The sequence below is a fragment of the Urocampus carinirostris genome, chromosome 12 (genome assembly GCF_059441175.1).
Source record: "Urocampus carinirostris isolate Australia breed hairy pipefish chromosome 12, RoL_Ucar_1.0, whole genome shotgun sequence".
NCBI lineage: Eukaryota > Metazoa > Chordata > Actinopteri > Syngnathiformes > Syngnathidae > Urocampus > Urocampus carinirostris.
The window spans coordinates 19,939,845-19,965,540 of NC_142360.1; the positions used below are offsets into that span (position 1 = coordinate 19,939,845).

Consider the following 25,696-nt stretch of genomic DNA (forward strand, 5'->3'; position numbering starts at 1 on the left):
ACATCAAAAGATTGCCTCAGATCTTCCAAAGGATGATCTTAATGGGACGCCGGCGAGGCCTGAAGGGAACAAAGAATAAAACCCTCAGCATAGTTTGAGGAAGTGGAATCCTTTACCACCGCCCACAACTTTGTCAGTCTTTGTGCCACACTTTTATATTTCTCTGTGATTCTCTTATTTCTTCGTTTGCACTTTTGTTCTTGCATACCCACAAAAAAAGTGTTCCCCACCGGCTCCTTTTTTACTCCCATGATCTCTGCTAATGAAAAAGAGGAGCATTCCGCTGTTGCCCTTAATGAAAAATGGCAAGCAATCACTGGGGTTCACCCTCACAGGTACGCAGATGCAAATTACAGAATCCAGAGGTGAGACCACAGGTGACTTTGGATAGCTATTTTGAAACCCGTCAATAGCCATTGATGAGCAAGATGGGAAAAGGAACGAGGCTTGCATATTTGACTGAGCATCATAGGTTGCTCTGAATTTCAAGTGGAGGCAGTACACGGAGGCTTGGGAATATATTTTTTACTGTCCGTTGACAAAAGGGAAATATTCTGCCTTACTCTTTCAATAATTCTGTTAAGTTTTAACATATTGAGATGCCACTTTCAATCAACTTAACTTTTAATTAATGCTGTTGAGATGAACTGTAAGTCTGCGATGAAGCTTCTAGTGTAAGAAATGAAATGTACTGGAAATACAATTTAAAAGGTTTGAGCTGCGTTAACGTAATGCCAGATGAGTAAAGTTTCTTAAATGGATTTAAAGACAATTTACATTTTTTGTGGGTTCATAGAATAATATTTTCCGAATTAAATCAAAATGAACTTAACTTTCCAAGCCCAATGATCAAATACATAGTATAAGACGGGGGGATGTAACAAATAAAAATAATGTATTGGAGTTCATCAAAAAGAACGTACGTAGATAACTACATTTTTTTTCCCACCATTTACATATCATTTTGCTCATTGATCCATATTTTTCTAGATTATCGATCGTTTTATTTCCCACTCATTTCTTAGAAACATTTTCACGTGTTTTTGTATTGTGTTAATAGTAAAGTCAAATTCAAATTCAAATGTGTTTTTTGCTTTTGCACTTTAAAAGTTTTATAAATTACAGTATTTTAATTTGTTTAACACATACTCGAATCTGCAAATTTGTTTTTGAGTGACAACGGATTAATTAAGTAATTATATAAATGTTTCCACTTTTTATATTTTTTCGTTTAGTAGGATGTTGTTACCCGATTAACCGCGATAACAAGGGTAATATACCATTACGACTTAGGAGAAGTATGATGACTTTTATTTTTTTTTGACTCCCCTTTGTGTATAGCTTGTGGTATTTCTGATGACAAACTGAAATATCAAAACTCTAGCATATATTCAAACAACAAATACAAACTGTGAACAAGTCAAAGTTAATTCAATGACTCTCGACAAACAACAAAGAAAAGCAGCCTGCTGATTTTGCAGTAGGCTCTTGCTGCGTTTAAATCCTTAAGTTCCATAAACAAACGGGTATAAACTGATTATGAATGCATAAATGAATGCTGATGCTTCTCAACAAAGTCAAACACAGAGATTTATGAAGCTTAGATCAGTGTTTCTCAACTGGTTGGTTGGGAACCAAAAGTGGGTCGCGGACCCATTTTGAGTGGGTCGCCAGCCCTTTGCTCTGGTAAAAAAATGCTAAGAACACAACAGAAGGTCAATTATACTACTTCACAGTGGATGGCGATCATGCCCTGCTTGATCTCTTCTTCTTGTTTAGTCCATATGGATGTTTGAGAGGGCCCATATCTCATTTTAGTATGGTTTTGTTGGTTTTAATTCCCTTTTCTGCACATAATAATGGGATCCAAGAAAGCTAGTGGTAAGGAAACACTTCAAACAACAATGATCGAGTCGAAGAAAGAACCAAAATACGAAAATGGTGTATAAGTGTGCCATTAAAGCGCTGCTGGAAGATACAGTAAATTGTTTGAAATGATGTATCTTTAGCTTTTTTTTATTAATTTTTTTTTTTACATATTATTAGGGTCCTTGCATGTTTTTCTTTTTGGACATGTTAACCTTTTAATGTGTTTTCCTTGCCCTGAAAGACCTTTCATTGTGCATATATAGGGACAATAAAAGCAATCCATTCATTCATTCATTCATTCATTCATGTCATGATTACTGATGTGGCTCATTTAGCGCCACCCACCGCGGGTTCTGTTTAGCTCCCTGTCACTATTTGAACTCAGTCGTGTCAATCCCCTGTTGTCAGTTTGTCTGTGAACCTCAGTGTATACTAGGCAAGCCTTTTTCAATCCTGACTCCCACCTATCCCGTTTCTGCTCCCGTCTGTCTCCGGCTACGACCCGTTTTGATCCTGACCACGTCTGCTCTCCCGTTCCGGCTTACGATCCGTTTCGGACCCCGACCACGTTTTTTGCTCTCCTGTCCCGGTTTTTCCATCCTTGACATCGCCATCGCTCGCTACGGGGGTTCCACTTCTGTGTTTGGATCACAATCCGAGTACGAGAGCGACTTGCTTCCCAAGCCTAGCGAACACCGATGGTGGGCGCAGCCCTTCCTCTTTTCTTTGATAAAACTGTGTGAGAAACGTAACGCAATTGGGTCCTGTCTCCGTTCTGGTCCTGACAATTTATTTTTTCATTTATTCATTTATTCATTCATTCAACTAAATTGTCAATATTGAAGTACACGGTTTATTAGTATTTTGAATTTATTTTAATATATGGCTTATTTTAAAGCAGTTTTAGGGGGTCGCTTCTATGTGATGACGGCTTATATACTAGTATATACAGTATTTAAAGTTGTCTTGTTTTTTTCTTGTCATTTAAAAAAAGGCAAATGTATTTGATTCATTATTATTTATTTTGTTATCCAAGCTTTAAACTTCACAATCCTTTCATTTCGGATTTTATTTTTTTCTTAATTTGGGTCGCAGCTTGTCATTAGGGTGGAATGGTGAGACCAGTTGAGAAAAAATGGCTTAGATAATGTTCCCTATATTCAAAATAAGGAATGGTCTCAAACTGTGCTCACTGCTCAAGAAAGAATAAAACCAAAGTGTAGCCATTAATTACTTTTTTGTCCGTCTTTTGTCCTTCTTACTTTCCTCTGGGTAACTGCATTTACTGCGGTTCGATTTCCCATTTGAGTGGCTGGATAGAAGTAAAATTTGATGAAAAAGAGTGAATCTGTTCACTCCAATTTTCTGAGAAGTCCTCGAGCTTAATTGGTCAAGCTCCTATCCCCTCAGCCCACCTCGGCTTAGCCCCAGCGGAGCTTTTTCCTCCTCCTATACCTCAGACTTCATTTCCTTCCTTTCTTTTCTCCTTTCTGACCAGCCCGCCCCCACCCGGCAGTAATCAGAGGAGACTGACGAGGAAAGAGGTAGTAAGTCACTTTCTCCCCATCACCGCCCAGTCCCCTCGAGCGGGACAGCCACTGCCGGCAACTTGTTTAATGAGCGCTGTGTTGGTTGTCCGCACCTATCAATCGGGGCACGGAGGTGTCGTCCGGACGTGTATCCTCACCTGACACCGTGTTGTTTTCTCACGCCGTGTGATTGTTGTCGGAGCCAAAGGGGGAGAAAGAGAGCCGAAAGTGACAACAATGTCATCATAGCAAATCATTACTGAAGCCAAGTGGAAAATGCAACATACAGTCTTAGCCGTTCGGGTTGCTTTTTTTTTCCCGTCTCAGTGTCAAGTCATATTGGGGCGGCATTAGCTCAGGAGGTAGAGCTCTCGTCTTGGGATCAAGAGATCGCAGGTTTGATTCCCGGGTCCTCCGTGTTACATGTCGAAGTGTCCTTGGGTAAAGCACTGAACCCCAAATGCCCCCAATAAGCAGGTTGGCGCCTTGCATGGCTGCACGGCCGCTATTGGTGTGTGAATGTGTGTGAATGGGTAAATGTGCTTTGGGAAGTCTTCATTGACTTGAAAAGCGCTATATAAATGCAGATCATTCATTCAAACCACATAAAGAAACTTGTATTTATGTATTAGATATCAGTAACATAACTATAGATCTATCACAACTAGTTGGGGGCAGAACTAAGGATCGGATATGGGTTTTACAGGGCTGATACTGATTAATAGCATTAAGAGGAGGCCCATAACCGATATTTGGAGCCGATATACTTTTGCAGTAAAAGTTTGAAAAATTGGTGTGAGAAAATTCGAATAATGCAAATAGAAACGAAGAATATTTGTTATAACTTCAAAAAAACATTATTATTGCACTGAAATCCTTTACAGGTTATAAGTTAGAATTTCAACACAACTAACATGACCAATTTTTCACTTTCACGTGACTAATAGATATGGTGGTTTACACGGGAAAATCCATGAAAAACAGGGTCTCAGTCACAATTGTGCTCTGGTTACAGCAGTGAACAACTACGTACAATAAACATGCATTACAATGAGGCTATTATTGCACATGGCTAATATAGTACTCTATATAAAGCCTCCTCGTGTACTACTCGTTGTGGTCGTGAGCATCGGCGTAAAAAGATCGTTTTTGGAGGGCACCCCAAAATTCAACCTAAATAACAGGAAAAATTACAGCATTTTAAAAACTATTTTTCTTAATATAGGACAGGATAGGCCAAAATATGATGAAAACGCTAGCTAAATAGTAAAAAAGGATAACAAAACAACATTTTGAATAAAGCAGCACCAAAAACCCTCGACTGCCTTGAAATGGTTCAGTCCATTTGATTCCTAGCAAAGCCTTGAGATGAATTCAGAGAATTCTGTATTTTCTCCTCACAATTTCACCACATTAGCATCACATTTTGATGAATTATCTAACAAACCATTCACTATTAAAAACAATATCAATTGATACTGATTTTTATGAAACTGAATTATCATTGAATCACTGAATTATTATTATTATCATCTGATACAAAACGTTGATCCTCAATTTCCCTTGCCCGGACGCGGGTTACCAGGGCCCCCTTCTGGAGCCAGGCCTGGAGGTGGGGTCCGCGGGCGAGCGCCTGGTGGGACGACGTGGGACCCTCTTCCCATGGGCTCACCACCTGTAGGAGGGTCCAAAGGGGTCGGGTGCGCAGAGAGCTGGGTAGCGGCCAAGGGAGGGGTCCTTGGCGCGACGATCCCCGGCTACAGAAAGTGGCTTTTGGGACATGAAAGGATGCCTCCTGGACGCCTCCCTCGGGAGGTGTTCCGGGCATGTCCCACCGGCAGGAGGCCCTGGGGGCGACCCAGGACACGCTGGAGAGACTATGTCTCTCGGCTGGCTTGGGAATGCCTCGGGGTCCCGTCGGATGAGCTGGAGGAGGTGGCTGGGGATAGGGGCATCTGGGCTTCCCATTTAACGCTGCCGCCCCCGCGACCCGACCTCGGATAAGCGGAAGAAAATGGCTGGATGGATGGATGAATTATCATTTTCTTGGTAATAAAACCACGTGTGTTCGAGAACACAGAGGTCGATTATGTATGTATAACTTTATTATGTATTACTTATCTACATAATTGAATACAAATGTCTAATGACTCAAAGAGAGCTGTATGTGTTTTTTGGGTGGAAATTGAGAGTGATATGACCCCAAGGCTCTGAACCTAAGATAGCCCCTGGTCGTGAATATTATAGCGTTTAGCTAGATTGGGTCGCCTCCAGTGTTAGTGACATTCACAAGAATGTCTTAGTAAACTCATCAAATAGACATCAATCACTTTTTTGTTTTAATCACTCAATCAATCAATATTTCTTAACAAACACCGGAAGTGCAGCGCTGAGAAGAAAAACAAAATCTGAGTTTGCGTTCACCTGAAGGGAAGTCAGACTCTGCAGGGGGCGTCGGAAATAGGCACAACACCTTTGTTTCCTGCTTCCGTGTGTGCGTCGCTGCACGTTGATGACATTTACTCGACTTTACAGTCAATGGTGGTCACAAAAAGGTGAAGAGAATTGCCTATGTGAAAAATATTAGCGACAACCCTAACTTTCGCTTCAGTCAGTCTTCAGTCTTTATTGGGGACTTCCAGCTTCAGGGGCACACAGCCTTCCGCAGCATGCCCTCATGATAGCATTTGCTGTGTGTTGTCCAGTTCGATGCACTATGAAAATCTGCAAAGTATTGAAAACGCAAAAAGTAAGCCGCGCCACAGCAAAGGATTACTTAATCATAAAAAGTTTCAAAGGAATGCACTGGCCACAATTACAACATCCCCTGATCTGAAACCTGCATGCAGGTAGAGAAAAAGTAAACCCCCATAACGGGGAAAATAAAAATTCTTAAGAAGGGGCTTTACAAGAGAAAATCCCCCTTCCAGGATAACCGGGCTGCAATGGACGTTGCTTGGCCAACAATACACAAAAAATACTCAACATCAACACTAAACATACATTATCCATCCATCCATTATCTGCACCGCTTATCCTCAGTAGGGTCGCGGGGGTGCTGGAGCCCATCCCAGCTATCCTCGGGCAATGGGCCAGGGGACACCCTAAACACAGGGACAGACAATTCGCTCGCTCATTCACACCGAGGGACAATTTGGACCGGCCAATTAACCTGACATGCATGTTATTTGGAATGTGGGAGGAAACCGGAGTGCCCGGGGGAAACCCACGCAAGCACGGGGAGAACATGCAAACTCCACTCAGGCCGGCATCAATCATGAGCTATAGAATATATGTGTGTCTTGAGTCTTGGTTTAAACACTTTCACTGCGGTTACAAATCGTATCACAGGAAGCAGTGTTCCACAGCATTGGGCAGAACGCTCTTGATCCTGAGGATTTCTTTTTGGTTCCTGGAGTCCCAATTATACCAGAATTTTCTGAGCAGAGGCTCCAAAAAGAAACATAGCACATGCCTAAATCAGAAATATAAGATGGGGAAAGTCCATTCAAACTATTAGGGTGGTGAGATACCTTAAAGGGGCAGTGTGCAGTATTAAGTGTCTCCTAGTGGTACAAAACAACTTTCATTATGTATAAAAAAAAAAAACTGATTTGAATACTATGTAAAATATGTGAACTATTACACCAATGTTAATTTTTATAAAAAACCATATGTCTAGAAATGTGTATTTCTTTTACATAGTGGAATCCATACCTAAAGGTTGCCGCCATGGTTGTCTGGTGTTTTGTGAAATAAAATAATTGCCAGAGAGCACAGTGTAGCAGCAAAAGACAATCTAGCGGTCAAATATTACACACTGGAGCTTTAAAGTCACATCTTATATGGACAGCGGGCCAGTGCAAGTCAGCAAAAAAATCAGGGTTATATGATCGAACTATATTGTCTTCGTGAAAAGTCTCACTGCCACATTTTGAACCATCTGCAAACCTTTGATGCCTCACATCAGGAGACCAGAGAGTGATACATTACGGTAATCGAAAGGAGAAGTGAAAAACGCATGAAATATAGTTTCACAATTTTTGACAGCATCGGACGAATCTTTGCAATATCACAAGGATGGGGAAAACGCTATTGTAGTCATATGATTTACATGCAACTGCAACGACAGGATCAAATATATTGTTTTTTTTGGCTTTGGTTAGGTTGCAAATAATTAAGTCACATCCATCCTCTTTTCTCTCTGAAAGACAAGCCTACAAATTCCCCGAATTTAACGGAGCAGTTTCCTCCAATTGCATGTCATAAAATGTTATAAATGTTCAGAACACTTTTATAGTGAACCACTAACATATGTAGGACATGTAAATGTGTGTTTCCTGCTTAAGACCGACTAAACATATCGCACAATGTACGTATCATTTGAATGCTCGAATTTCCATTTTTAAGCAATCAAAAAATCATTAACATGTGTTTCCCGTCGCTCTTTGATGAAAAAACGTTCGGTTTAGTGGCAACGTGCTCATGGAGCAGCCTGCCGGGTTTCAGACTTAATACCCACAACACAACATCTCCTTAGGCAAGGAACGTTTATCCCAGGATGACTGAGTTTCGTGGATGCCCCGAAGGACAATGCACACTCGAGGCAGGATTAAAAATGACATACAATGAATCTTACCTCTTGCGTTAAAAACTAGCAAATAGTTAATCACCGACATTGATCATTTCCAACGAGTGGAATCATGGGTTCATTTTTAGCATTAGTCATTAGGAATTAGCATTTTTAATACCCTAAGTCACAATATGATACTCCAGTAATGAAGAAGGCCCGCGTCACCGCAGTCTTTAAGAAAGGAACGAAGACCGACCCAGGGAACTACCGACCCATCTCCATTCTGCCGATACTATTCAAACTCCAAGTTACCGCCAGGTTACGAAATACCTGACAGAAAACAACCTGATCAGCGAACCCCAGTCCGGATTTAGGAAAGGTCTCTCGACCGAAACATGTCTACTGCGCCTCACGGAACATGTCTACGACCTCCTCGACATATTTGGGATGTTTGGACGTGTTCTAAGGGATGGGCACCTGTATGATGCGGCAGGGGTATACCAGTGAAAGCTGTCGGGCCCTGCTGTTGAACAGAAGAATGTGTTGCGACACCCTGACCCGACTAACAATGCCGCTTTTTTGTGTCCCTTCTCATCTTGAGGGACAAAAGCACCAACTTGGGTGCCAAGGTTCTTAACTTGTCTGGGTGTTTGGGCATTTGGGTTGGCCATGGTCAATTTTTTTTGAGTTTTTTGCTACTTTCACCTATTTTCTTTTCTTCTTTTGTGTATGTGTTTGTCTTGCTGTCGGTCACCCATCTCGGGTAGATAGATAGATAGATAGATAGATAGATAGATAGATAGATAGATCATATACATGCATATAACAATATATTTTTTCTGATAAAACCATTTAAGATTGCACTGCAAAAACAATAATACATCAAACAAAGAAAAATCTTGCACATAATTTTTATGATTGCAGTGATTGTTTTCTTTGTTAATTAAAAAAATAAGACAAATGGTGGTTAGAATTTAATAAAACTATTTGATCCCACTCACTGACCATTGGATGTAATATTTTTGGTATTTCGTATAGAACAACAAGATGGAAAAAATTACAGTGTAAAAGGTTAGACATTTAGTAATTACAATGAATAACCTGAATTACCTCCTGAGTCACAGTGGCCACAAATAAGCAAGATAATTGTATGCCTTACTCTGCATCTGCAGATGCCCTGCACAGTAATATGGTCCATTCGAACTATATTAATACTGTTCATAATGTAAAAAAAAACATTCTCAATGTCAAATAGCAGCGATTTTGAAAGTAAATATCCCCAAATTGTGCAAGTTAAATGAGAAAGAACTTGAACACTGAAAAAATATAATCATTGTATATTTCTAATTGTATGTTTCTATAATGACAGGTGAGGCAAAGCCTCTCCTGCCTCCCTAGACCCCACGTCACTGCTTGACAAAATGGGTGCCATTAAAAATGTAAGACTGCCATTCTGATAGTTATACTAAGCTTGTGTATTGGTGTACTGCATACCTTCAGATACTTAATTAATACTGATGATAGCACTGCTTAAATACATACAGTGCATGCTAGTTAGCAACCTGGGTTGCCACATTGTTTTTGTTGTTTTTAATCTATGTTTAATATGTATTTCCATAAAATAGTTCCATTAAAAATAAGTGACTAAAAAAGATATTTAAAAAAATAGAAATGAAATGAAAAGATACTCACTAAGCGACTGTCGATAACTTACAAATAGCATTCAGTTAAAAACATTTTCTAAAAAATAACACGCTTTGGGTTTCAGTATTGGTCTCCCGTAGCAGGATGTTAGTTATATGATACTAAATACTAAATACTAAAATATTATTTTTTAAAAATGACAAAACACTAGCTCCATCATGGTTCACAGTTTCTAGTCATGGTCGTTGGGGCACCACTTCCTGCGATGCGTCTTGAGCAAGTACAGCCTGGTAGCACCCATTCCTCTCAAGGCCAACATATGTTTCCCACTGGTCTTGAAACGGGGACCTTTTGTGTGTCCTTTCGAATGTGCTAACCTGGGGAAAAACGTATTGTACTGAAATTGTGAGTATCATATTATACAATAAGCACTGCATCACTTGTGAATTTTATAATTCTGTAAAAAAAAAACTTTGTGGTGATGACATTAAGTCCTTTGCTTTTGTGATATAACCTTATCCTCCTTGTTTTATAACCTTATCTTCTCTGTTCCTTTATCTTCTTGGGTTTTTTACCTCACTGTGAATGTGTGAAGCTGGAGTGTCATGCCCAATTTCGTTGTCACAATATGTTAACCCATTTTGTAACAATGACAATAAAGGTATATTATATTCTGTTCTATTCTATTCTATTCTATTCTATTCTATTCTATATTAAAGGCACAGGTGGCTGGGTGGATGGTTGTACCCATTAACGACTAGGGGTCATAGGGGTACCATTTCCTGTGGTGTGTCTTGGGCAAGTACAGCCTGGTGGCGTCTATCCTTTTACTAGCCAACGAATGTTTCCACCCAGCCGCATGTTAGGTGAACGTGCAAACCAATGCACTACAGGAAACATACAGTTAATTCCTGCACTTAATTTAAGGTAATTTATTTTAAATAAATTCTTTATGCAATATTTTAAGCTGTAGTAAATTAAAAAATAATACTACAAGTGCACTTGAAACTGAAAAACTTAAACTTTCAATAGAGCATCCATGCTTAGTGCCTGCTTGTAATCTACTTTATATTCATGTAGGTAAAATTCTTCTCACGATATGAACGACGGGGCGTGGATGTAATATTATGTGGTACATTAGTAATAGAAGCTGTTTATCTCCTGCTCAAATAAAAATAAAGAGCATAGCAGCGTCACCAAGATGCTTATGTATATAAAAATGATTGCAAACATGTTGCTGCATGGTCAACATGTGTATAATTACGTACAGATAAGAATTGAATATCTGACTTTATTTTGGCTAATGACAATTTGATGAGAACCTGCAATACCAAATAGCTCTATCCAGTCAAAAGTCACGTAGCATACAGTATGGGGCGACGGAGTGTCTGAGGGTCGGATAGATTCATGCTTAAATATTAATCAGATGGGCCCCGTCTGTCTGTTTGAAGAACGAACTCGAAAGACATTGCCTTCACATATCTACTCCCAGAGGGCGAGTTGAAGCGGAAGCGTTAGTTTAAGAAAAGCTCCGTTCGACCTGGCCCCGAAGACAGAAAGATATGTAACAAAAGAGTCTCAATTTGTAATCTGATGTTTAGAGGCTACTATTTTATGTTTATTTAGGTATTCATTTATTTATTTTCGGATTGCATTATTCGTGGTTCACGTAGCTTGTTTCACCTTATAATTGCCTGGCCATTTTCTTGAAACATTTAAGTAAAACACAGTAAGCTCAAATGCATTCCTATTGTCTAACAAGGTTGCCATTATAAAATGTAATACAATTAACACTTTTTAACTCATTCAATGCCCTTACATATAAATATGTTTGCAAAAGCATTTTCCATTTCGTGAAAGTATTTTTTTGCTTTTTGTTTTATTTAAATTCGATATGTTGGCGCTGCTCATCCGTAACTATTAAACCTCTGGGAATGGTTTCATTATGATAAATATCCGTTAGAGGGCAAGAGTGCCTTTGGTTAGAATGTTGTCCACACATCTAGGATGCCACTTCCTTTATCTGTTGAATCCTGGGCATGTAGCGAGTAGGCGTAGTGAAGCAGTGTGGTGAGAGTCACGAGGTACGGACAAATATCAGCAGTTGACTGCACCCATAATTTTATTTTTCTTGGGGCCGTCTGGGAGGCTATATCAGGCTCTGGAGGCTATATCAGGCTCTGAAGCACTTCTGTCCACCAGAGGGCGCTCAATTAGTTTGTAATCAGGATGGGTGTGTCCAATCACCCCACACCCTAATTAGCATCAAATCTTCACAAGGACATTTTGTGACAGCAGCGTCTGGAGATTTTCATTTCCACCATTGTTTTTCATCGTCACATTTACCAATCCATCCCGCTTTCTGCTGTTTTATGATTCAGACATTGTTGTTTTTGCCCCTCTGTTTTAATACTTAATTGTTGTGATAAAATACAACCATTTTTTGAGTTGTATGAGTTTCCTGCGTTGAGTCCATCAAAAACCACAACATATATAGAGTTAAATTGCATTGTCCACTTTAAAATAAACCAACAAACTAATCAAATAATTCATTATTCCATGTTCTAAAACTTTTGCTGAACGTTAGTTTTAATGCCGCTGAAAAATATTAGTCAACAGTTATTTTCATTCCTAACATCAGTGCTGTAATTGGTTGAGTGATTATCTGGTTTCCTGTTAGACTTTGAAAAATTGTCTGTATTGTCATTGTGTGACCATTTACGATGATATAAAACATGATATTCCAGGATATACAGGTGAAAAAAGACATACAATAGAAGGGTTGGATAAAAATAATAAGATAAACAGGAAAAGTATTTCCAAGGTAATCCTTGAAAACTGGCCTATGATGTTAGTGCAATAGAGCAAAGAAAAATTGCAATATTCAACAACCATGCTCAGTCTATGGCAATAAGTGAATTTGCTAACTGCTATCTATCCCAGTTTTTCACACCTTGAAACAGAAATATTTGCCCATCCATCTTTATAAAATAGCTCAAGTTTCTTAAGGTTTAACGGTGATTGTGCACAATAATCTTCAGATCATGCCACAAATGTTTGATAGGATTGAGGTCTGGACTTTGGCTTGGCCATTTTAATTGTTAGTCTTAATCCATTTGGCTATAGGTTTAGGGACCTGCCTGGGGTGTTTTGTCTTAAGGTCTCCTTTCACTGAGTCTCAATGACACACAGGGGAACTGTCATTGTCAGTCATTTAGGTCGACATTGGATCAATCAATAGTCATCATGGAACTCCTGTAGTCAGATGGATGTGCTGAGAGAACAAGGGGCTGTTATTTACAACACTTAACATTTATTTTTAAAAAATAATTTGCTTCAATTTCTCAATTGTGTCTCATATATGGTTAATTCTTTGAACATGTTTTCAGTTTTTTAGCTTTGAGTTTGAAGCCTGAAATGTTAGTTTGTGTGTGTGGGGGGGTCTTTTATCAGATTGCTGTTTGTGTTAAGAGTTGAATCTTTTAGGAATTGTAGTTATATATAAAAGTTTTTTGTGCAATTGGCCGTTGTTTGAATATTTCCCCATACCATGAAATACGCTCTTAAGACTGGAAGTTGGAGTTGAGAGTTTCCATGGCATCATCATACTCTTGTATTGCTGCAGGGTGTGGCATTTAAAACCTGCTCTTTTAAAAACAATATAATTTTGCTTCAGAATTCAGGACAGCCCCAGAATTTACATTATTTCATCTCCCAAATGTCACCAGTTGCTCAGACTGAAACAAGTTAATAAACTAATCAGAACATGACTTTGGGCAACCTCCCCAGAGTGAGTCAAGAAAATCCAAGATTTGGTTTTCACTCCCATATAGCTATGATTGGATTGGATCATATAATTTGTTGATTTTGTGACCCTGCATGCGCCAATTGCGCAAATGTGGGCATGCACTGGCACTTGTTATTTGGCATCTCAGAGATGAAGTGCTGCCTCAAAAAGTGAAATATTATGCATTGTCTTTATAGGGGCTGGCTTGGTATTTAACTACTCTTGGCGGAGGATGCTTCGCGTCCTCTCTTGTACTCAATTCAACATCCGGGGTTCTGCGAAAATGTTCGACTAAGGAACAAAAGCTGAAGAGAGCGGTTCTGTTAAGGAGCTCTAATACAATTAAATATACAATTAAATAAAAAAAAATAAACAGATTATTCTGGGTCTGTCAACAGAACAAAGTCCTTTCCAAACAAGCATAGACAAAATAGCTGACCAGTATTTTTGTAGCGGAGGGGGGACTTCCATACTAAATCAGGAAGTTCAAGCTTTACAACATACCTTTGTTGTTAAACCTGGGTCTAACTAGGTATTATTAGGTGGTATGATCAGATTAGGGCCGTTTCAAGGCCTCCCCCTCAACAGAAAAATCAGAACACAATTTAGGCCAATGCTGAACAATTCATAACCACTGGTATAACTGCCAGCCAGTACTTGCCCAATGTGATACATTAAGTAGCCTAGTGAATACAAGGAGAAGTAAATACTTCATTCAAATATATGGATAAGCATAGGGTGCACTTACTAAAACTAACATGGTTGGGTAGGGTTACTTTAACTTGATTACTTTCAATTACGTTTGGATTAGTCCAATACCAAATATGCTAATAAAAGACAAAAGAAACAAAATATGAATAAAATGACTAAATTTTGTGCAGGCTTGGGGAGTAACGGAATACATGGAACGGCAAAAATGATGTTGGCAAGCTGTTTGGATTTATTTTCATTTTGTTTCTGTCGCATTTTATGTTAGTTTTGCCGGAGATCAAAGCCAGGAGAGAAAGCTTACCACGTGTTGTGAGTCATCATTTTATTCATATTTAGTTTCTTTAGTCTTTTATTAGCATATTTGGTATTGGAGTAATCCGAAAGTAATCAAGTTAAAGTAACCCTACCCAACCCTGAAAACTAAATACATAACATGATGATCAAAATAATGACGTGACTATTAAATATTAAAACAAACAGATGGAAAACTCATGCAATCGTGATTACATATTTAGTGACACATTTTCACGCATTCAATGTCAGACCTTTCTCAAATTGGGGGTCCAGTGCCAGAGAGTTTTTGCCATTTTTAACCATTTTGGAAGGTGTACAAAAATGTTGTTCGGTAGCTGTATAGGTGGAGGTTGAGATAGCTTGAACCCTTGTCTTTCATATAGAAATTTCGTGTCCAGCTTTTACCATAGTTGAGTCAACAACAGTTGAACCTTGCACGTTTCTTGAATATACCCAATTCTAAGAAAACGTTTGTGTCGGTATTTTTATCTTTTTATTACAAGAACCCTGAACTATGCATGAACGAAGCATGCATTCTGCAAAAAAAGATGGTTCCGGTGAATTGATCACACGATCTTGGTCACCATGGCCGTCACGACTTGCAACCGCTTTCCCGCAGACGTGCATGTAACCTCGTCCCTTTCTGACGATGGGACTCCCTTATCTTTTTTTTTATTTTGAAAATACAGTGGAACCTCGGTTCTCGACCATAATCCGTTCCAGAACCCTGTTTGAGAACCGATTTGTTCAATCACCGAAATCATTTTTCTCATTAAAAATAACGTAAATCGTTTTAATCCGTTCCAACACCCTGGATGTTTACCATGAATGTTTAACGTAAACATGAAGCTAACCCAGGCTAATCGTACGTTCGCGTTATCGTAATCTTCCGTACGAAAGATTACGCTAACATGAACGTGTAAAAATAAAAAAGTCAGGTCGTTTACAAGTCATTTAGCACCACAAGTGGCTAGCGCTTCGTTCGAAAGGGGGCTCCGTTCCAACACCCTGAATTTTGGGCTCAGTTCCAACACCCTGAATGTTTACATCGAATCATAAAGCTAACCCAGGCTAATCGTACGTTCGCGTTATCGTAATCTTCCGTACGAAAGATTACGCTAACACAAACGTGTAAAAAAAAAAAGATAAAGAAAAGAATTATGAATAGGATTTCTTACCTTTGTGGTGGTCAGCAAAAGGCGCAGGCAAGATCGGAAACTCGCACACCTCTTGCATATTAAGCTATTATGTCTTTCTTACAGGCAATAGTTGTACGAACAACTTTTCTTTTTTCACCTGTCCTGCTTGCACCGACCTTCTTCGGAGGCATAGTTAGGGGCTAAAACACTCCGTTCACCGATATTAAAAGCGAAAGCAAAAAGAGGCAAGTGCGCACGTGATAGTTGGTCACGAGGGTTGGGGGCGATCTACACGATCTCCACCCGTACGCCGCTCAGCATCGCACTCTAGCGTACGCACTCACGCATTACCGGCGTTCGAACTCCTAACCCTAACCCGAACAGCGAAATTTTTGGTCGAACACCGATTTGTTCGAACTCAGAGGCGTTCGAAGACCGAGGTTCCACTGTAATAAGCTCTGTTGACGAGGCTACTGCCGGTATATGTGCATGCCTCGCGACTATCATTACTCTTCACTTCAACTACTCGCCACATGAGTCCGTCTACACACATCGCCGGACATACGAAGTGGGCTTCCTCGATGTGTGCATAAAGATCAATTCAAAGCTTCTCCTGGCATTTAATAGTAATTAACCATACTGAAATCATTCCTAGAGGCTTGATGCTTACTGATGTGAAGTGTCAAACCCTTTATAAGAGTTTTTATTTTTATTTTTAAAGAAAACAATAAAAATGTTTTAATACATTTTTAAAAATCAATGTTTGGCACTAAAGGGCAATGCTTTTGCAAACGTTTTTATACTTTATGGGATGGAACGAATTAATAATCCAACAGCCCGTAGATGTCCTCAGTCGGCATGTTTATGTAAGGAAAAGTGGGCGGAACCATGAAATACCTGGACCTTTGAAACATTCTCTGAAAATTATAGCAATCTTCATGTGTATTTTTAATACAGAAGGTTGCAGAACAGTTGACATTTTCACTCAATGTGGACGAAGTTTATTTTTTATTCATTTATTTTTGGTTTATTCATTTATTGGCAGCGAGACACCCGTTGTGTGTAAGGCTTGTAGAGGCTGCACCTGACCACATAGATACTGATCCTTCTGTCCTTGCATGCAATTCTATTCTGTTTATTTTTTTGTTTCTTTTTTATGTTGCGTCTCCATTCTGTTAATAATTCATGAATGTCCTCTTTCCCTCCCCTTTCCCTCTCCCCGCTCTCCTCCCCTGTAGCAATTATTGAACCCACCACCACTAGTGCTGTCTCAAGGCCAGGTCAGTATATGTCACCATGCTGTGCACTGGACTAGCAAAGAGGTGTGCTTTCTCATACTAACTAGGAGCGATGCAGTCTCAATCGTCTTTCAAATGGCCTGCCGCAATGCGTTCTGGGTGTACACCCTGTTGCTTGTATTTTGTATTTTATTTTTTATTTGTTCCCCATTGTCTTTGGTTTATAATTTTGGGTTTCCTTCACGTAGCCTGGAACCATCTCGGCATTGTGTCACACCCCGTCAGTGATGGAAATGACAGCTCTTTTTTGAGAACCGGCTCTTTTAGCTTGACTTGGCTCACCACAGTGCATAACGAAATTATTGCCCATCCGTAACCCCCCAACTAATTTTAGGCTTCAACCCTTAAAGCTTCAACGTATTAAATAATTTCCAAGAATCAACAACATGTGAGAAACAGAAGTGTAACCAAATTAATTTAACATTTTATATGATATTTACAACCAAAAAACTGAAAAGACAGCACCTTGATTTCCTCAGCACATCCAAATGACTTTCCTGATGACTTCTGAATGATCTGATGTCTACCTAAATGACTAACAGTGACTGAGTGCATTACGTGACAGTTTAAATGCACCTGCTCTGTAATGGGCTTAGTGGTTTTGAAATGAGTCACTGAAGAACAGCCTTGTGAAGACCAAAGAACAGACCAGGTCAGAGATAAAATTGTGGAAAAGCAGGTATATTATACAAGAAGATTTTGCCATGTCTCCTGGGGCACTGTGTGAGCAATAATATGAAAATGGCGGGAACATAAAAACATTGTAAACCTGCCAAGACCTGGTCATCTCTCAAATGTTTGCCAGGGTAAAGCATATCAAAGAAGCAACCTAGATACATGATTGCATTGGATGATCTGTAGGCATACTCAGCTGAGGTGGGACAATCTTTACCTAAGACAACTATTACTTGTACTCTGCAGAAATCTGCCCCTTATAGAGGAGTGGCAATAAGAGATCCTTTTCTGAAAGAATTGCATAAAAAGACCTGTTTGATGTTTAAAAGAAGCCAAATGGGAGACACAAATAACATGTGAAACAAGGTGCTTAGGTCAGATGAGACCAAAATTAATATTTTTGGGCTGAATGCAAAGGGTTACTTTTGGCATAAAAATAACACTGCACATCACCTTGAAAACACCATCCCTACTGTCAAACATGTTGCTGAAAGCAACATGATCCGGGGTTGATTTTATTTAGCCGGGATGGGAAGATGTTTAGACTGAATGGGAAGATGGATCCAGCTAAATACCAAGTGATTCTGGTAGAAAACAAACTATTGGAGTCTGCAAGAGACTTGACAATGGGGCACAGGTTCACCTTCCAACAGGATGAGCAAAATCTACAATGGTTTAAAAATACTGAATATAAAGGTGTTCGGATGACCAAGCTCAAGTACAGACCTCAGTCTCATTGAGCATTTGTAGAAAGATCTTAAAAATGCTGTGCACAAACAATTACCATCAAAATTCAAGTAACCTGGGTTTTTAAAGAATGAACGGGCAAATATTGAAAAGGTATTGACCCTTTGCCAATACCATGACGGATGCGAGCAAACCGTAGTAAACAGTTCCCACAGGGGGTGAGGCAAATATTGTGCAGCTGTCAAATGAGGTAGGTCACCTTGTCGGGAAGCACCAAAAGCAGTATTCAGACAAACTGAGGATAATTGGTCTAGCTACCGATACATACCTATTTCTTTCTGACATAGTCACACATCTAACCAAATTGTCCAGTCTGCCTGACTTCAGTTGAGATGATTTCAACCACCATATTGTAAATGGAGTATCCCCATACAACCAAGCTGATCTAAAAGCTTATAAAAGTCTGAATGCTTACCAGTTCTTTGTAGCTTACAACATCAATTTAGTTAGCCATATCATAAGTTATTAGGTGTACTCCCACCCTTCAAAGTTAGCTTTTGAACTCACGTTACCTGTTAGCTGAGTTTGCTACTTCTCTTACTTCACATAAAATTGTACACCCCGAATATAAACGGGGCAAAAGGAGGTTGCACAGTGTATTAACTCAGAGGGGTGCAATACTTTTGCAACACCTACTTCTAATTTGTTTTTCCTTGTTTGCACAATATATAATGTTAAATGTAGTTTGTTTCTCTACACGATTGTGTCGCACATGTTGTTCATTCTTAGTAATCAAATTGAGCTCCTAATTATAATCTGAAATATGGTAATCTCAAAACGTTTTTGGCGGAGCAATACTAAACACATCTGTAGTCAACAACGTAGAATCCCTGAAGAAAAATGCACATGGACTAATCCCAAGAGATAAACATCGTATTGCAGAGACACAGCTCCTGACTGGTAAGGAGCCGCCTAACGCCGTTCACTTCCAAGAGCCGGCTCGCAGAGCCTACTCGTTCACAAATGACACATCACAACTTCCCATCCGCCTCCTCCTTTCATTTCCACGTGCAAAGTAAATGGTGGCATCATCAAAGTGGCTGCTCCATCTGCCTGCAGGCCAGATGCTTTTCATAACGCTGATGGCGAACTCTTGCCTCCGGGTTTCCCACGACCGGCAGTGGCGCTCGCTCAGCTCCTTAGCGCTAGTTCAACGTCCTCAACATCAAAGGCGGGATGCTGATGGTGGCAAAAGGCCCTCGGTTTCTTGTTTGAAACATAGAATCTCCCCACTCTTTGTATTCTCCCTTCGTTCATCCCTCTTTCCATGGCCTAATCCTTCTTTCGCTTTTGGTTCTGTCTTTTCATAGGACGACCGTGGCTTGTTTGCGGCCACGTGTCTGTTATCTGCCTGTGTTGCTGTTGGTGGTGCGCTTTTAATGTCAAACCCACCCCCTTTTTGTGCTCGTCCTATAAAACCATTATACGGGATACCTTGTTTTTTCTTTTACAAGTATACATCACGGATAGATTGGTAAGTAGCTCCAAATGTCTGTGACAGAGAGATACACCTTGTTACAACTGTACCCAGAGGCACATACTTAATTGTTCTAAAATTGGCATTAAAATTTCTTAAATTTAATTTTCAAAAGTGTTAAAAATTTGAACACATTAATAAGGTTTATATTTGTTTGAACGTAAAAGATTTAGTAACATTTCAGATATACTTTATTGTCATTCTTGTACACGTGTATACAGAACGAAATGTCGATACATCTGACCCGCAAGGTTTCCTTGAATGTACAGATGTACAGAATAGCAGCTGTGTAGGTTTACTGTGTGTGTGATTGACCATTTAACAGTCCAATGGCCGGGGGGGACAAAGCTGTTGCAGAACCTGGTGGTCCTGCACCGCACACTGCAGTACATCTTCCCAGAGGCTAGCAGAGTGAACCATCCATGATGGGGGTGAGAGGGGTCCCTAATGATGTTCTTGGCTCGGGATAGGCAGCGCTTCTGGCCAATGTCCTGAATGGAGGGGAGAGAAGTCCCGTTGATTTTCTCTGATGTCCTCATCACCCTCCTCACACTATGCCAGTCGGAGGCACTGCAGCCTCCACACCACACAGAGATACAGCTGGTCAGGATGCTCTCTATGGTGCCCCTGTAAATAAACATTGACAACTTTGAATCAATTGAGAGAATAAGTCTTGTCCGAATGTTTCTTTTTTTAGTAATTCACCGATTTACTGCCAAAATGGTGTGATCACAATAATGGAACTATCCAAAATGGTGCTGTGGTTTCAGTCTGACGCATGTCTTAGATCTACGCAAAATAGACATAGCAACTTGGGACAGAGGCGTTAACTTTGGACCATGGAAAAGTGTACATTTAATCAGAACTGGTGTCCAGATGTATGTATTCGCAATTACTAAAAGCTGCCCCAGGTCATTTGTACGAAGTACGATGTATTCTTTTTTTTTTTTTCATTTTGTTGATTTCAAGTGTTTTTTTTTTCTGCCAACTTGCTCTTAAATTCAATTTCAAAAATCATTAAAAGGGTTAGGTAATTTAACTCGTCTTAAATGTCCTATGTAAGGTCAAAATGGAAAGGGGAGTATCAAGCATCAATAAAACATCTTCCAATTGGTCAAGCTTTCACAAGTGTCCCCTTGTTACAACTGTACCCGGTCTCCCCTAACATAAATATCAGGCTGCAGGGACTTCCGATTAAAAGCTGTGTGTACAGATTTAAGGAAGAAGCTCAATTTAGATGTTTTTCCCAATACTGCTTATTAGTAGACATTTGCACAATTGATCAGGAAAGAAAGCATGGCTGATTTAAGCTCTAAATGGCTTTTGCTACAGAAAACTACAAATAGCTAAGATACCATCTCACTGTGGTGAAGAAGAGTTGAACTTATGCTACATGAGCATGATTTTACTAGAATTGATTCAAAGATGGCGATGTTTATTTACAGACCACCAGAGTTTCTACCCTACCGAATGGTGTGTTGCACGCTAATAAAAAAGGAAAACACAACTTGGCAAGTAGTCTAAACTTTGATTATTATTATTTTTATTTTTATTTATTTTTAGAAAATAGAGGTGTTTTTTCCAGGTATACAGTATATTAATAGAATAGAATATACTTTCATTGTCATTGTTACAAAATGGGTTATTTGGGCATGACACTCCAGTTTCACACATTCACAGTGAGGTAAAGAAACCAAGAAGATAAGGAACAGAGAAGATAAGGTTATAAAACAAGGAGGATAAGGTCATAGTTATAATTTACACAATATTTACACAAAGACATGATGGCATGTAGGATGTTACATACAGTTGGTATCGTAAGGGTTTGTGCAATATGCATTTGGTGCAAAAATAGTCAACATAGTGCAAAAAAATAGTCAACATTGCGCAAGGTGAGCAGTAAACATAGTGCAGTCAACCTTGTGCAAGAAACATAGACATAAGTACCATTTTACGTTCGTATGAGGTAGTGTGTTTGCAAGAGTTTTCAGTTTTTTGTGCGGTGTGTGTTCAGAGTGGTAATGGCTCTGGGGAAAAAACTCTCTCTGAGTCTGTTTGTTTTTGTTTCGTGTGACCTGTAGCGCTTGCCGGAAGGCAGAAGGTCAAAGAGGTGGTGGCCGGGGTGAGAAAAGTCCTTGATGATGTTTTCTGCTCTGCTGAGGTAGCGAGAGCAGGCAATGTCCTCCAGACTGGGCAGAGAGCAACCGACAATTTTCTGGGCTATTTTAATGACCCTCTGGAGCGTTTTCCTATCTGCCGCTGTGCACCCAGCATACCACACTGTAATGCAGTATGTTAGAATGCTCTCCACTGTGGCTTTGTAAAAGGACACCTGCAGCTGCTGTTTTAGATTATTTTTCCTGAGCACTCTCAGGAAATGTAGTCGCTGCTGGGCCTTCCCAACATTTTTAATTAACAAAAGATATTGGTGCAACGTCAGCCCCCTAATATTGTATTGTATCTCGTCCAAAACTTAACATTTTTGTGCTCCATTCCATATCCCTCTTCTTCCTTTCCATCCAACAGTGTGTCTGTGTAGCATACAGAGATGATGTGATCAAAACAAATATAAATGTAAAGGAATCAAGGTTTTGTAGTCAAAACGGACCAAAAATCAAAAGAAGACTAAAATTAAGGTAGAGATAACGGAGGTTTTAAGTGCTGCTGTAGTTAACAGTTGAATAAAATGTTTACTGAACCTCTCAAGTTTAAACATTTTATTTTCTTATTTTAGTTGTATTCCATTTGGTTTATTTGTCCTACAATAAGCCGATTACCACTAGCTATGCAAAAGACGCTAACAAGATTGTTTATATTTTGCGCTTTGAAAACAGAAAAAGAAACGGTGTGTCATGAGAATCCAAGATTATCAAGAGTGTACTGTTCCCTCTACGTATTATTTTTGTTAAGTGTTAAACACAGATAAACAGCAAGACAGGTTATCTTCAATAGCAAGGGAATGAGTTCACTTTCCCCTTTAATGATGTCTTCAAAGTATAATTTTGTCACAAATGACAAATAGTATACTGTATAAAAGATAGTTTTAGCTCCAATGTTAGGCAATAAACCCAAATGTGAATAAACATAATTACATGTATATGGAAATATAATATTATAACTAGCATAAACATAGAAAACAACAACAGATATTGCATGTTTCTACAGGCTAACAAATATAATAGATTATTTGGGTGAACTCGTCAATATACTTCAAATATATAATCTATAATAATAAACTTACTGCCATTGCTTTCCAAAGGCTTCAAATGGTTATTGAAGATAATGATGCTGCACACATGTAAACCTACCTGGTGGGTGGATCCCTTAACCGCTAGGGTCTTAGGGGCTCCATTTCCTATGGTGTGTGTTAGGCAAGTACAGCCTGGTGGCACTCAGCCCTCTTCAGGCAAACATATGTGTCCACTGGTCTTCCCTTTGCCAAATATGAAAGTCTAAACACCTAGAGGTGAAAATGTTATGTTACATCTTAAGTTAAATCTACTATTAACAGAAATTGCAGAGCATTACAAAGAGTAATCCAGTTTTGTGCATACATGTAGATCAGGGGCTTGCAACGTAGTGCCCACTGGCTCTTGGTAGCCCTCTAAGACCACCTGAGTAGCTTGCGGACTTGTTTTGAAAATATATCATTGGCCTTTATGATTATTCTAACTGGCATGATGTTTAGTGGTTGACTGAGTAACTGGTTTTAAATCAATGTAGTTTTACACCTGAACCAATTTAACATGCTGTACAAACTCAACACTGCCCTCTAGCACCCAGAGAGAGAATTTCAATCACGTTTATTTAAAAAGCGGAAAAAAGAAAACCATCACTTTAAAAGGATAAGACCTTGAGACTCACTTCATTTTTTGGCAGACTCAGAAATATATGGCGGGCCAATTTACATCATCAAGCAGGCTGGACCCGACCCACGGGCTTCACGTTTGACATGTCAGGTTCAAACAAAGCATGAACACACCTGCCTGTGCATCAGCACTAAATACTAACGGAGATTCTGGCCGATAAAAAGTCCCCCAAAAAGTCAGTCCCCAGTAGCACACACAACACCCCCCATCTCTCATTCGATGTATTGCTGGCAGAACAAATGACAATTTCATGGTCCAACAGAACGCCAGTGGAGATCAACTCGTGCAGAAAGTCACTGTTCTTGTTTAGGCCTGCCTCTTCGAAAATTGAAAGTCGCCCTGCTTAAATCACGAAAAAATGGGAGCAATTACGGATATCAGTAAATTGTTTTCTCTCCGGTTGTTTATCATCTGCTTTTACTTTCTCTGTAAAAGGGTTTTGGGGGAAGAGAGGGGCAGAAAAGGATATTTTTGTCTGAAAGAAAAACAAAACACTTTACTAGAGCATGTGTTGCCACGGTTACATAGATTTTTAAAACCAGGTTAAGTACAACATTTTTCTGGAAGGAGTTAAATGATGCTGATCACTGAGGTTGTGTAAGGTATGTCGTGATTAGTCAAGGTAGCCTTCAAATTTATTTTTGTAACATAACCAATCAGTGACTGTTTGGCCTGAAGTCTGCCACAGTTAAAATGATATAACGATTGTTGATTACAGTAATCCCATGGTTATAGTGGTTGATGAGGACCATAAGCAAACGATTGAGAGAGCAGCTAGCTTGCTGCATGCTAGCATTGGGTATCCTCGGCTTAAGCCAGGTCGCTGGGCCAATTAAAATACAACTGTACTGAATATAGCGGTTTCCCAACAGGTTCAGCTCTAGGTCATCTAATAACCGTAATGGATCTGGCGTTGGTGTGATACAGGCTCGGCTAGGTTGGCTTGTGAGAGTTGTTACATAGCTTTGCCACATTAGGCCCAACTTGCAACACTGCTTTTGCGTTTTCTTCCAACCTTGCCTCAAGCGCACAGGGAGCGCAGTTGCTGTGTTTTGCGGAAACGTGGCTCACGTTTAGCATTCTGGACACTAACATGTAGCCACCCGGAGCTACCCGGAGCTATCCGGCTTCAACGCCGCTATACAGAGACATGAAAGCCGGGGGGAATCAGAGAGGAGGCGGACTTGCTAACACGAGGTGGTGTATCCCTGGATTTTCACAAAGAAAAGATTTCCATTTGCTGCAGGGATGTCGAACTTTTGGACTAGCGTGACGTCATCCACTCCGCTACAAGCACCCCTAGGGCATCATGTTAATCTGTTAATAAACAACGGGGTAGACTGCTGGAAGTGTGAATTTCCCTACGGGGATGAATAAAGTATCTATCTATCTATCTATCTATCTATCTATCTATCTATCTATCTATCTATCTATCTATCTATCTATCTATCTATCTATCTATCTATCTATCTATCTATCTATCTATCTATCTATCTATCAACTGCTCCATGGACCTGATAACAATTCACGGTGCACTCGCTGGTGATCACCATTGCTTTGCACTCTTCTGACTCTCCTCAAAATCAGATTTAATAGATTATTTTCTTTACAAAGAAACGGGAAGCTAAAATACTAGCTGTCACCGTGCTTTGGACCCATTGACTTGTGCGCTGGCCTTGCTCTTTGACTGACAGCATACACTAGCCAATCACATTCGCGCACGGAGTCACGCCCTTCCTAGACATACACAATCTGCCCCCATGATAGCATTTGCTGTTTGCTGAATCCTGCAGAACACAATGTACAATACAACTACAGTAAAGACAATTCAATTCAAAATCTTGGCACTCAACTAGCGATAACCGATCTGTTAAATGGGAAAGTTTCTGTATTTCAGTTTAAAACTAATTAACATATTTAACTGTTAATTTGCTTTCAGATGAAGATAAACCATAAGACACTTGAACTAATATTTTTGTTTGCTGTTCTTAAAGAAAGAAAAAAAATATTCTATTTATTTTTGGGGAAAGTTTATCTTAACAGTCATATCGATTCTGAAAGTGTTTACCCCTCTCTTATTTATT

At 39.6% G+C, this 25,696-nt stretch overlaps 1 protein-coding gene across 2 annotated transcripts in view; it reads left to right on the top strand.

Annotated features, from left to right (window-relative positions):
- negr1 (neuronal growth regulator 1) overlaps positions 1–25,696 on the top strand; it is a 225,498-nt gene that overhangs the window by 159,389 nt on the left and 40,413 nt on the right. The window contains exon 7 of one of the 2 annotated variants that reach the window (XM_088349976.1): positions 16,785–16,826. The exons of the other annotated variant lie outside the window; for it this stretch is intronic. Coding sequence (XP_088206102.1) covers positions 16,785–16,826 — 42 coding nt within the window. The remainder of the gene's footprint in view (positions 1–16,784; positions 16,827–25,696) is intronic. 2 annotated transcript variants of the gene reach the window in all.